The sequence below is a fragment of the Microtus pennsylvanicus genome, chromosome 17 (genome assembly GCF_037038515.1).
Source record: "Microtus pennsylvanicus isolate mMicPen1 chromosome 17, mMicPen1.hap1, whole genome shotgun sequence".
In the NCBI taxonomy this organism is placed as follows: Eukaryota; Metazoa; Chordata; class Mammalia; order Rodentia; family Cricetidae; genus Microtus; species Microtus pennsylvanicus.
The window spans coordinates 17,196,375-17,210,638 of record NC_134595.1 but is presented as its reverse complement, the minus strand read 5'-3'; the positions used below and the strand labels follow the sequence as shown (position 1 = coordinate 17,210,638).

The following is a 14,264-nucleotide window of genomic DNA, read 5'->3' as shown; positions in this document are numbered from 1 at the left end:
CGCCTCTGCTGCTGCTGCTCAGCGCAGCTGTGGGCATCACGGGGCCCTGGGAACGAGGGCATGGTGGACACAGAACAAGACTCTGGCCTCACTTCAAGAATGAACAATCTTTTGTTTATCCCGCTCTGCTTATATATTGCTTAGCTGGCTAGTAGAGATAGTGTTGCCAGCAGAACCAGAGCAGTCTTCCCCTCTCATCTGAGGCTTCCTTCTGCGCTGTGTAAACAGTATCTTTTAGCCCCTTCCTTCTGCACTCTGCTTCCCCTCACCCCCACCCCTCCACCCACCCCCATGGCCTTGTTTTGCCCTGGAGGATATTCCTCCTAGGCTGTGTCTTGTGCCTGCAGTTGCCACATCTGGCTCAGGGTTTGTGCCAGACAAGGAACTGCAGACCATCTGGACCAGAACACTCTCCCCTCTCCTCCTGTTCTCCATTGCTGGTCCCTCCCCTTCTTCCTGATGGCCCCTTCTGTTCCCCCAGGAGCATGCATTCCAGTTTTCCTCCCCCTGAAGTTCTTTTTTCCCCTTTCATAGTCCCTTCTAGACCTCTGAGCTGTCAGTCACTCACACCTAGTACCCACATGAGAGAGAAAATGTGTGATTTCTCTTTCTGGTGTATTTTACTTAACCCAGTGACTTACAGATCCACAGATTTTCCTGTAATAGTCATGCTTCATTTTTTAAAACTCTTATTTTTTTATAACTGAATAAAATTACACTCTGTGAATGTACCACATTTTCTTTATTCATTCATCCATTGATGAATATCTAGCCTGGTTTCTGTTCTGCTGGAAGCTTCTCCCCAGCCCCTGGCATCCCTATACCCAAAGAATCTGGAATGTTCTGGTGAAAGTTTCACCCACGTCCCCATCTCTCTCCAAGCCTTGCCACATCTCAGAAATTCTGCCAAATAATGACCCTCCCCCAGAGATGCTCAAGCCACTCCCACACCATGCACCCCCTCTTCCAGAACACCATTGTGCTCCTCTCTGGGGGGCTGCAAAATCATCTGGAAGCATTTTTATCCATTTAACTTTTTAAATCTTTTCTAATTCAGTTTGATTCGGGCTGATTTGGATTGCTGCATCGGCAGAGAGACTTATCAGAGTGCAGAAAGTTTTCAGGTCCATTTCCTAGCTATTGTGACTAGTGCAACAATACATATGGAAGTACGTCTATCTCTGTCGTAGTAGTTTTTATAGCCTTGATAATTTAAATTAGGAATATTCTGAAGATTTTGGAGGGAACTATTCGAAGTCAAAAGCACTTACTTTTGGCATCTGCTCTTGTTGCCCTGACTCTGTTGTGCAGTAATGGCTTAGTCCCTGTCAGCTCAGACATGGGCGAAAGGCAATGAAGGCAGTTCCAGCAGAATGCCGCAAGATTCCTGAGCTTTGGGGAGGTGCAGGGAGGCACAGGTTGATGTGGATGTCCCATCTATAGATGAACACCCCTAGTCACTTATGATTAGTACTTTGAATGGTTATGGTTATGCATTGACCACAACCCACTGCAATAAAAATCTGCTCTGATCAAGGTTGAGAACAGCACAAATCTAGGGATATAAACACAAATATTTAGAAGGCAGTTTAGCATGACTGTTTACCAATCAACCTAGGGGTAGAACATATGACCCTCTTACTGTGATTTCTGACTATGTTTATAGTATTAGGCATGAGTATCCTTCTGTAGAACAGATCTCAAATCTAACCAAGAGAGTGGTTAGCGTTCTGGCTACCATAAGTGTTAACATGGCACAGCCTAGGTTATTTTAAAGGAGGAGCCTCAATTAAGGAGTTGCCTAGGTCATGATGGTAATTCATACCAACATGAATTACCAGCATGTCTGAATTAGTGAGCAGAAGCCCACTGTGGGTGCCAGTATTCCTCAGGCAGGTGTGTGTGTGTGTGTGAGTGTGTGTGTGTGTGTGTGTGTGTGTGTGTGTGTGTGTGTGTACACAACTAGCTAAGCATGAACCAGGGATAAAGCAGAGAGAGCAAGCCAACAGTGGTGTTCCCTCCTGGTCCTGACCTTGGGGTCCTGCCTTGATTTCCCTCAGTGGTGGACCGTGACTTGCAAGTATAGTATGGGAGAAGCACTTTCCTTAAAGCTGCTTCTGCTCAGAGTGATTCGTCACAGCCGCAGAAAGGTAATCGGAACACCCCACAGACAATCTTGACACCAGTGCACCAGGGGGTCAGCATCGTAACGTTCAGGAGTCAGCACTGGCTAGGACCACTGATGTCTTTTGTCCCCCAGAATCCTTTACAGCACCTCCAGTACTATAAAAGTTAGGCATCGGGGAGAGTTTCCTGGTCAGTTCAAGACTGATTTCTCTTTCTCCTATAATGGAAGACTGTAGTGTCTTCAGCAATACGATCTTCCCACTTATGTGGGGGGCAACCAGGAGCAGTGGCAATGTCTCCGTTAATAAACTATCACTCAGTGCCCCAATTCTAGTTTCCTGGCTTCCACATGTACTCCAGATTAAATACATACATACACCCTCCCCCAGATGAATGAATGAATAATAAAACAAAAAACAGATTTGAAGCTAGGACCCATAGGAAAGGATATGTGACTATGTTTTTCTAGATGGGTACAGGCCAGATGCCCTCATTCTTTCTTGACCTAATCACAGACTGGTGGCCTCTTAATAAGATTCTGACTTCTTGCTGGAAAGTGAGCAGGGCTCTCTTGCTCTTTTTTTCTACGTCCTTTCCTCTCATTGCTGTATCTGATTGGATATGACACCGTACTCTCTGACTTAGCAGAACCTGTCTCATGGAAATAAATCCGCTCTGTTTCAGAGCTAATGAGGTGGTGTGGAGATGTGGAGGGGGCCAACACTGATCAAGTAGGTCTGGCAAAGACGTGGCAAGAGGCATAGGTAGCAGGCAGTAGGTAGAGGCAATGAGGATGTGGGTGGGGGAGGTGTCACTATGGGCCATGATCATTTTTGCTGCTCAGAACTCAGGCCCTCCTGCCATGCACAGTCTTTACAGCTCTGGATGTTTCCTCGCCTTCAGACCCACTGCATGGTAAGCATGGCCTCTGGCTTTGCTCTCTCAAGGAATGTGCTTTGTAGGTCACTAACCTAAAGCTTTAAAGTATTTTTGTAAATACACATAGCAATACTTACTCTTTTACCACACTTTTTAACACACTGCACATGTAACATAAAGCCCTTTGGAATCTCTGCCCTCTGTGTTCTTAGGAGAAGAAATGTAGGTGTGTCCACATGTGCACATAGACACCTCCATGCCTCTAGTCATACACAGCATTATATTTGTGTCTAATTTCAGCCTAAGGTTTTTGACGCTATACAAGTACACATTCTCTCCAGGGTTCTTCCTGCCTGGATAGACAACTCCCTCATTCTCTTTCTCAGCGGGCACTGTCTGCCATAGCACGGTAGTTTTCTAGTCATTTCCTTGTGGACAGACATGTAGAATATTCTCCCGTGTTCTACTCTTAGAAGGGGTAGGCAGAGAGCATGCAAATGTATGCTTCCTGTGCTAACAGCTGCGTTCATCTCACCTCTGAAGTGAGGGGAATTACTCTGGGCCTTCTGGAGAAGATCAAGTATAGTCCAGTCAGTAGGAACTGTAGTGTCTGCCGTCATTTAAAAATAAACTTTATTACAAAAAGCTTGCAAATGAAAATCACCAAAACCAACCAGACCCAAAGACTATACCTCTCTACGAACCTGTACACAGTTGAAATAGCAAAGGTTTTAAGTACATCCAATTTTCTTGGCTTCTAAAGAAAGTAGCCTTTTAAAAATAGGACTTGGGATTTTTTTTTGTAAAGAGGCTTGGGTGCTGGCAAGCTTTGTCGTTTAACTGGATTTCACTAGATTGCCCTCTTGCTGTATATCAGCTCAACATCTACCTCCCTTTCCCACCCTGCTTTTTCTTCCTTACCCCCATCTCCTTTGCTTTACTCCATTCCTGCTCACCCCGCCTGGTGGCTCAAGATCTTTCTAGTCAGAGTTGCTACAGGCATGGCTTCTCCTCTCCCAGACCTCTCTTCCAAAGTAACTTCAACTTCCCAGTCATTGATCTGCTAGAGGCATGATGATAGTGGTTTAGCCCTGATGGTGTTAGCCTTGGCATTAGCAAGTGGCTTGCTCCCAAGCTTAGGTTCAGGAGTAAATAAATGGCCCATTGTAGTGTTATTTTATTTGTATTTTAATAAATAAAGCTTGCCTGAAGTTCAGAGAATAAAACAGCCACACTGATCAGCCTTACAACCAGGCAGTGGTGACACACACCTTTAGTCCCAGTAGCCACACTAGTTTGCCATAGAAACTGGGCGGTAGTGGTGCACACCTTTAATTCCAGCTCTATAAAGGAATATAAGATGGGAGGAGACAGCTCTTACATACAGTCTCGTTCTGAGATTCCTGGAGGCAGGATGGCCATTTTGGACAGAGGTAGAGGTAAGAGCCAGTGGCTGGCTGTTTTGCTTTTCTGACCTTCAGGTTGCATCTCAGTGTCTGTCTCTGGTTTTTTTATTAATCGTGCTAGAGCCTGTGAAGCACACAGTGAGACTGTGTTAACAGAGTGTGAGTGCCTGCTGGCTGTCCTCAGGCTCTTCGCTTCTGCCTTCAGTGAGCAGACATGAGCATGCCTGTACGCAGTGAGGGACCCGCATTCCCGCATTGCCTGTGCTGCGAGCCACTGTTGCTCTATTTCCCCAGATACTTTCACTTCACCTCAGTCCAGTTGTATTTCCTCCCCTGTCTGGTCATTTCTACTTGATGAGGGATGAATTTCTCTTTCTTGACTACTTCTGCTGTGCCCAGAGGTTAGAACTGGAATGTAAGGATGGTGTGTGAAATAGGGTGTCTATGAAAAAAAGCTAATGGACTTGGGGGGAAGACACACCCCTGAGGCTGGACTCTGTCTCATCTGGACAGCAGCTCCACTTTTACCGTCTCTGGTCTTGCTTTGCGTTGATCACGGCGAACATCCTCCATTCCGTTTGCCGCAGAGGGAAGGTCTTAGCATTTATTTTGTTGCTGTATCTCAATTGTGTCTTTGCCTGTCCCCTCTTTACAGGGACCTTAAACCTTTGGAACCATTTTTCTTTCCCAAGATTACAGAAAACCTATGAGAGCCTAGCAAGCTCTGGCTGCCCAAGACAGAGAGAACCACTTTGGTAAAATCAACTATCTCACGCCCCTTGTGTCTAGAACTCAGACCCACAAGCTTCTCTGGAGAAGCTCAGGGAACTCTTGACACAGGAAATGGAAGACTGGGTGTCTTCCATCTACTCACACTTACTCTTTGAGGACTCAGGTGTACTCAAATGCTTTTATTACAATTACAGGTTTCATTTATGGATATTTTAAGTTTGATTTTATTTTAGAGCACCATCCTGGTTCAGAATTTAACACCGTGCTGATTTGTGAATGAATATAGGGCTCCTTTTAAGGGGCTTAAAGTATGTGTTACCACAGCAGGATCTGAACATAGTACTGGGCTTGGGAAAGATGGCTTTCTCCATGGAATAATTTATCATTGCCACAGGTAACCTGAAATTATTAATTTTTCCCTTAAAGCATGTTCTTTGTAAATGTTTTCTGCAGAGACATGAATTGAAATTAATGATATTCTCTCGTGTTAAGACTTTATTTCATGTATTCTGTTGACCCCTGAGAGACTATCTGTTCTAGAGAAGCATAGATAAAACACAACTGAAAATCCCGCAGGCACTCGCAGTGACGGGAGCTTACTTCCGGTCACTGCCTGTGCGCCTTCAAGCTGCAGGAGCGCTTACATTCTTGTTGCCATCTAACGAGGGTTTGGGGTGCTGCGAATTGAACTCAAGGTCACACCTATGCTAAGCACATGCTCTACCACTGAGCTACATCCCAAGCCCGATGGTGCTTATTTGGGCGTCTTAGGCTTATTAGAAGTCCGCATGCGTTTCATTTTAGTTTTAAAATATTCTGGTTTCTGTAAATACAATAAATGTAATGTTTGCACCTGTAGTGATGCATAGCCTAGCTCAGAGAAGATTCTACTGTACTCTGTAACACACACATGCATGTGCACAGGTGCCCGCAAGAGCACACACCCAGACGTACACATTAATTTAACGTGCCAGTGGTGGTGGAGGCATTCTTTCTCTCAAACTGTCTCTTCCATAGTTCTGATTATGGCCATTGGAAAAAAGGTGACCTTTCCCCCAAATTCCTGACATTTTTTGTGTTCTGTGAGCTGAAAACAGGAGAGACTGAGGAGACGAACCACGTGTGTCAGGAAGAAGCTCTGTGAGTTCCTTCAGTGTCTGTGGTGGAGACTCCAGCCTATCCCGCATCCTCAGCACCATACTGTTACTTACAGTCTGTGCTGGCTAGTTTCACGTCAGATCACACACATTGGGGTCACTAGGGAAGAGGGGACCTCAACTGAGGAAATGCCCCCCCACCAGATTGGCCTGTGGGTAAGCTTAGGGTGCATTTCCTTGATTGATGGTTGATGTAGGAGGACCAGGATCACTGCGGACATTGCTGCTCCTCTGCTGTGGCCCTGGGTTCTAGAAGACAGCAGGCTGAGCAAGCCATGAGGAGTGAGCCAGGAAGGAGCTCTCCTCCATGATGCCTGCTTCAGCTCTTCAGCTTCTCCCTCCAGGTTCTTGCTTCAAATCCTTGTTCTTCTCTTCGTGATATTCTGTGATAGGGACATGCCAGCTGACATAAACCCTGTCTTTCCCTACTTGCTTCTGGTCATAGTGCCTCAGCACAGCAATTGGAACCCCAACTGAAACATGGCTCGTAACTTCCAGTGTATTTACAGACACCTATAGTGCCTGAGCTAGCTTCATCATATCATTTTCCACAAACACCACACACCCCAGACTCCGTCCTGTGACTTGTGGTCACTTCTTGTAAGCAATGGGTCCTTTTTGACTCCTGTGGGAAAATGGGGGAGAACCTTCTATACTTAATTTTTTGTCACTGTGGAAGGTGATGTTGAAGGGTTTGCTAGCAGTCAGCACAGAGGGGGCGCTGTGTATCTGTATGTGCATATAGATGTGTGTGCACATGCACGTGTATGTGAGTGTGTGTGTGTCCAGGGTAATCAGAGCCCCACAGGCGTCAGCTGTGGAAAAAGACTAGGACGGGGTCTCCCCCTCTGCCTTCTCTCCTTGCTGTTTTCTAGAAGACGCTGTGCTAGCACTTGTCCGTATCCCCATCTCTGCTAAATGTGTTCACAACCCCTCTTTTCATCTGTGAAACTGACCCAAGGCTTTCCTGAGGATCTAACAATGCAGTTAAGGCAGAGGGACAACAGATAGATGCTAATAATTACTTCAGGTTTCCCCAGAAGAATTAGAAAAGCCAGAGTTCGACACATCTGTCTTTTGTATTATGTGGTACAGGGCAGAATGGATCATGCCATAGCAAGGAACCCTAAGGGACAAGGAAGCTCAGTTAAAATTGACTTAATTTCTAAGGTTCTCTTCAAATTATAATCCATAAATATTACTATGTTAATAGAGGTTCCAGCCATAAATTATCTCATGGGATCTCCTGTTTCCCAGCGAGATAGCGACAGGGCAGTAATACTCTGTCAATCCAGTATAAACTCCGTGGTTCCTTATAAGGGTAAGGTCATGATGTCATCATTGGAGAGAGAGGTACAGGTGTGAGAGGGCTAGCCTGCAGAGAACCAGTCTCTCTCACTTCATGTCTTCCTTCCCCTCAGAGCTCATTGAGAAGTATGTGGTATGTTATATCTCATCCTGTTATGGACTTGTATAGACTCTTAAATGTTGTTTACAGTCTGGTATCAAGAAAGAAAAAATATTAAATTTTTAACACTGTTTCCTATACAAGAAATGGTTAGGAATCAGAAAAATAAGGAAATACATGTATGTTTGAGAAAAGCTCTCTATATTTTATTTAGTAAATGTGGAGACAGAAATTGTTTTCGTTAATGTATGCATTCTTTTAAATTTAGGAATAGAAAGGCAGTCGGTGGAAGTTTCAAATATTGTGGACATTCGAACTGTGCATAACCGTGAGATTGTAATGAGAATTTCATCAAAAATAAACAGCCAAAATAGATTTTTTACCGACCTGAATGGATACCAGGTAATTCTCTCTAAAATCACTGTGATGGTTGTATTTGTGTGCAATTTTTGTTCATGTATTTATGTGGTATATACAGGGATGTATATGTTCATGTGTATAATTTTATAGAAGATAAGTGTCCAGTTGATTAATTTTGAATCATTTGAAAAATATTCTTAAAGTAGAAAACTATTTCTAAATTAAACCAAATTTTAACAGACGTTTTTAGATTCTACAGTCAGATTTCCAAAGTTAGAACAAATCTTTGAGAGATATCATGGTTTTAGAGTATCTATTTGTAAAAAGTTTTTTTTTGTGAGTTTGTTTGTTTGTTTGTTTTCAAATTGAAAGCTAAGGGTGAGAGAGAGAGCTTACTAGAAGAAAACCTGGTTCAGTTCCCAGCACCCATGTCAGGTACTCACAACCACTTGTAATTCCAGTCTCAGAGGATTTGGCCTGCCTGTACATCTGTACATGACACACACACACACACACGCACACACCATCTCTTTCTCTCTCTCACACCTACACATACTTTTTAAAAACTAAATCTTTAAAAATGGGTATTTGATGACTATAAACACTTTGCTAAGACTATATATATATATATATATATATATATATATATATATATATATGAATCTATTGGAAAGGAAACATAATTAGTGTTTGAAAGATATCCTTTTTTTCCATAAAGACCTATATAAATATGTCATTTATTCCCCGTGATATAAGATGACATCTTGTAATATTTAGCGGGAATGCACATTTATGCATGCAGGTATATAGAGAAGTATATGCCACTTTAGAAATGTGGGCTGCTATATATTTAATCAAAACCATCATTCAGCAACTATAAATACAGTAAGAAAATTAATCCTTGCATTTCATTTGTATTTTGTTGATTCTTTTAAAAGTACTTGAGAGAGCTCTTTGGATTGTTACTTTAATTTTTATTATTTTGAATGTGTGACAGTGTGTCTTTGAATAATACCACTAAAAACAGGACCATATTTTTTAAACATTAGCATTTCAAAAATTCCTGGCTATGAATAGAAATAATTTCACAGCATATGTTTTTTACTTGGTCTGATTTTCAACTGGCTATAAGTGGAAAGGGCTGGATAAATTTCCTCTTCTATGATTTCCTGCAAAAAAAAAATGTTAAATTTAAACCTCCAGAGAACAGAAATTGCAGCGTGCATTCTGATTAGCATGCTAATTCTCCCCAGCCTTAGGTTTTCAAAGGAAACGCTAACTTTTTGGTGATTTATTTTTCTTATGTACAAAAGAAAGTATTTTCCTAAGATCCCACAGAAATAAGTGTTTATGTGTACTGGTGTACACATGCGCAAGAAACCCTAATAAAGATAGATGGCTAAAAATGTGCACTTTCTTTCCAATGATCAAGCAAGATATTATTTCAAGTCCACAGCGTAAATATCTTGTCAGATGACCCATGGGAAGTTCTTGGGCAGGACCAGAGAGACCCTGGGCAGTGGGTGAGGAAACAAGAACACTCCCGAGGCGTCTTGACAGTCCTGGCAGTGTGCAGAGAGTGGTCTTAAGAGAAATAGAGAAGTCTTTGACAGTAGCCATCTTCCTTCCCCAACTTCCTCTCTTGCTGCCCCTGCTGCCCCACCTGCTGCCCCTGCTGCCCCACCTGCTGCCCCTGCTGCCCCACCTGCTGCCCCTCCTGCCCCACCTGCTGCCCCTCCTGCCCCACCTGCTGCCCCTCCTGCCCCACCTGCTGCCCCTCTTGCCCCTCCTGCCCCACCTGCTGCCCCTCCTGCCCCACCTGCTGCCCCTCCTGCCCCACCTGCTGCCCCTCCTGCCCCACCTGCTGCCCCTCCTGCCCCACCTGCTGCCCCTCCTGCCCCACCTGCTGCCCCTCCTGCCCCACCTGCTGCCCCTCCTGCCCCACCTGCTGCCCCACCTGCTGCCCCTCCTGCCCCACCTGCTGCCCCTCTTGCCCCTCCTGCCCCACCTGCTGCCCCTCCTGCCCCACCTGCTGCCCCTCTTGCCCCTCCTGCCCCACCTGCTGCCCCTCTTGCCCCTCCTGCCCCACCTGCTGCCCCTCTTGCCCCTCTGTCCCTCTCTTGCTGTCCGCCTCTCTCCTCCCCTCTATCTCTGTCCTGTCTTAATTGCTGTATTTCCTCCCTACGGTTGCCACGCATTTGTCTTACCACAAACTGGACATCTTAAAAGATCAGAGCTTCATTCTATCGTTTGGAAACCAAATATCTGAAGTCAGACTGTGTGCAAAGACTCAAGGGAAACACCCTCCCTTGCTGCTTCCTAGCTTCTCGTTTACATATAGGTGATGCCTGGCACTGTTGGCTCTGTGGAAGTGCGACCCGAGCCTCCTCTTCTGCTGTCACATGTTCTTCTAACATTGTCGCTGTGTGTGTGTGTGTGTGTGCCTTTCTGTGTCCACATTTCTTTATTATAAGGATGCCATGATGCCATGTGTTGGCCATATTGATTTTTGAAAAGACACTCATCTCCAAGTAAGATCAGTTTCACAAATGATAGTTAAATATGAATTTGAAGAGACTCGGCATAACCAGTAGGTGATGGGGACTTGTTGGGGGATACTGAGGGTCAAATCTGGGACATTTTTAGTCAAGACCGCCCTTCCATTGCTGGGTACTCAGCTCGTGTGAACCACTGTATTAACATTCTGCCTTTATTATTTTTGAGTTTCATTTTAAACTTTCACAATTTTAAACAAGGAAATGGCATTTTTTAAGTGGTATGAGTAAAATCCAGTGATAACAGGGTCCTGAGGATATCAGATGCTTTCAGGTACTGGCAGCCCCTCAGAAGGTAAAATTCTATTTCCTGCATTCAGACACGAGGCTGCAGTGTGCTGGAATTTATAACTATCTTGATATAAAATAAACAAAAGTAAACACTGGGTTTTTAAACTGTGATATGTACGTTATTATAATGTAATATGTTGGAGGATTTGGTGGCAAGCTCTGTGGTATTTATTAAAACTGATTCAAGAATAATAGATAGTTCTTGAATGGGAATAGAGAGTTATTGTGCTTAGCATTCATTACAAAAGCAGCATGTTAGATCTAGATGAGAAATGAATACTTAATACCTTCATAATTTGTTTTATGCAAATATGGGAAACTGCACTACTTCTGCTGGGCATTTTTTATTGTGACTTTAAATAATGCCTGTTTTAAAATCCAGACAAGTTCTACCTTCCACATTTAAAAATTGTCCGCTAGGAGCCTTGTGGTTTCTCTGCAAGTGATTTTAAGGAGTGTTTTAATTTTTAAATATTTCATTGCTTGGACAAGAACAGAAGTTATGCCTTTTTCTCTTGGGGAAAGAGATAACTAATCTAATTTATGAAAGTATATCCGTTAATAATACATTTTATGAAATGAGAATTGCTTGGTTTCATAGATTCAGCCTAGAAGGACAATGAGCAAATTGCCTCTTCAAGCCAACGTTTACCCAATGAGCACAATGGCGTACATCCAGGATGCCGAGCACCGGCTCACGCTGCTCTCCGCTCAGTCCTTAGGCACTGCCAGCATGGCTTCTGGTATGTTTCATAGTCTGCTCTGAAAGCTCTTAGTTCGGAATCTATGATATTTCTGGGGTCACATATACCAGTTATCCTCCTTTAAGAATTAGATAAGTAGCTAAGCCAGGGCTTTCTGAGGACTGTATCAGGTGACTGCCCTCAATCCTCAGATAAACAGGAGACTAAGACCACACAGTTGTGTTTAAAGATTAAGTGTATTTGTTAGTTTTTCATTGTGACAGAATACCCAAAACAACTGTAGGCAGGAAAACTACAGTTTGGCTCATGATCTCAGGCTTCCAGCCATAATCAGTTGGCTCCCGACTTTAGCTGTGGTGAGTTGACAACATGGTAGTTATGAAGACAAATGAAAGAGACAGGAAGAGGAAGGGGAAGAGAGCAGTCCTGAGGTCGGGGTTACCTCTCAGACTTTTGACCAATGACCCCCCTTCACCTCGGTCCTGCTTTATAACAGCTTGTTCAGCTGTGCACATACATAGCAGTGAGCTGCCCTTACTGAAGTTAGTTGTGATCTCGTCACTGCCGAGCGGCCCTGATAACCAGGGACCAGGCCTCCCACACAAAGGGTCCGGGAAACGTTTCATGTACAAGTTGTAGCTGTAATTTTTGCTAGTCTGTCATCTTTAGAAATCTGTGTTGAAACCTCAAACTCTGGAAGTTTAGACAGTTTGCCTAAGCTTGCAAAAGTGATGTTGTAGTTCAGACATACCATGTTGTTTCCCTGTATTGTGGTGCCGTCACCTGTCCCCTCAAAAGACTCTGATGTTGAAGGCCTGTTCCCACAGCCACAGTGCTATTGGAAAGTGGTGGCTAAGCAGTAACGGAGAAAAGCAGAATTGAGAATGTGTTTTGTGTATTTTTAGTAGCCACTTGGACCTCTGATCAAAAGATAGCCTTTTGTCCTGTAGAGTGTCTGGGTCCCCTCCTTCACACCAGAGGAACTGGGTTTCTATCTAAGTGGTCCTCTGTGGATATCTGCATACAATCATCCTGGTCATATTTCTTTGTCTCTTTGTTTCTAGGTCAAATTGAAGTCTTCATGGATCGAAGACTCATGCAAGATGATAACCGTGGCCTTGGGCAAGGCGTCCATGATAATAAGATTACAGCTAATTTGTTTCGAATCCTGCTGGAGAAGAGAAATGGTGTGAACATGGTAGGAAACACTAACTAGCCTTTCTTGTGTTGCTTCTTTCTCCCCAAAGTTCAAAGTTATAAAGTTTAATCCAATTTCTAATATTGAGATACCTTTATAATAGATTTAGCTTATATTTAGTTAGAATATTTTTCAGTTAGAAATATTGAATAAGAGCTACATTTGGGCCATATTAATATTTCCTTTCCTCTACTATATGAGCAAAAATAATTCCAAGGAAGCAATTTGGGTGAGGTTATTTTCAAAGAAAAGACTAATCTGTTGACCTAAGAATTACAAAATAGATGGTTTAGCTATACAGTGTATTCTAAACCTTAGTGACCATACCATAGTCTAATGCTGATGGTTTGAAAACAGACTGACTTTATGGCTTCCATATCAGTATTACTCTATATAAAACCCAGTACTTTCTCAATCAGTGGGACAGAAGCTGAACTACAAGTGAGCAACCCGGGTCTTCTCCTTGATATCAGTATTGATGCCAAAAATGTGCCCCTGGCTTGTGGTCCCCTCCTGTTGAGTCTTTTGTTACCTAAGCCTCTTGCATGCTTCTCACCTCTCTTGCTTTAGACTCACCGGTTTCCATTCAGTGCCAAGTTCTTCCCAAGCCCTCTTGCTCTATGGCATCTCCACACTTTCCTTTCCTCCTTCCTGTGAAGGGAATCCTTCGCGGTACTTCAGACCAGAGCTGGCTTCTTCCTTGCCCACATCATCTCCTCTTATGCCCCCTCTGAGCTGTAGTATAGGAGGTTCTTCTCTTCATGTGTTGCTTTCATTGGCTAATGAATAAAGAAACTGTCTTGGCCTAGTTGATAAGGCAGAACTTAGGTAGGTGGAGAAAACAGAACTGAATGCTGGGAGGAAGAAGGGCAGAATCAGAGAAGCCATAGATCCTCCACCAGAGATGGACGCTAATTAGAATCTCCAGGAAACCACTACCACATGGTGATACACAGATTAATAGAGATGGGTTAAACTAATATGTAAGAGTTAGCCAATAAGAAATTAGAGCTAATGGGCCAAGCACTGTTTTAATTAATACAGTTTTCTGTGTGGTTATTTCAGGTGTAAGCTAGCCGGGCAGCCGGCACAAACAAGTAGCCCTCTCTCTACAAGAGAGCTGTCCATCTCCTAGTCATGTTTGCGGATGATTAGTTAACCATTGTCTTTTTTTCCTGCTTTGGATCATAAATTCCATGAGCGTAGGAACTGTGTCCTCTGTCTCTAGGATCATTTCTGTTTAGAGGAAGGACCAGTGTGCCATATGTATAGGTGAATGAAGCTGCAAGGCCGGGTGTGCTGTACTGGAATTCCTGTGTGGCGTCCCATAGCTGTCTTCCTCCTGGACTCCTGCAATGTGTACGCCTCATCTCCGGGTATCTCAGGGCTTCTTTGCCTTCTTTGCCCGTGTTGTCAGCTTGTGTCTACAAATAGACAAATAGATGAT

General features: G+C 43.7%; 1 protein-coding gene across 1 annotated transcript in view; it reads left to right on the top strand.

Moving 5' to 3' along the window:
- The window catches only part of Man2a1 (mannosidase alpha class 2A member 1), a 168,055-nt gene that overhangs the window by 135,711 nt on the left and 18,080 nt on the right, over positions 1 to 14,264 (top strand). Inside the window, exons 17-19 of the mRNA XM_075951125.1 lie at positions 7,978 to 8,111; positions 11,517 to 11,658; positions 12,684 to 12,817. Of these exons, the coding sequence (XP_075807240.1) occupies positions 7,978 to 8,111; positions 11,517 to 11,658; positions 12,684 to 12,817 (410 nt within the window). The remainder of the gene's footprint in view (positions 1 to 7,977; positions 8,112 to 11,516; positions 11,659 to 12,683; positions 12,818 to 14,264) is intronic.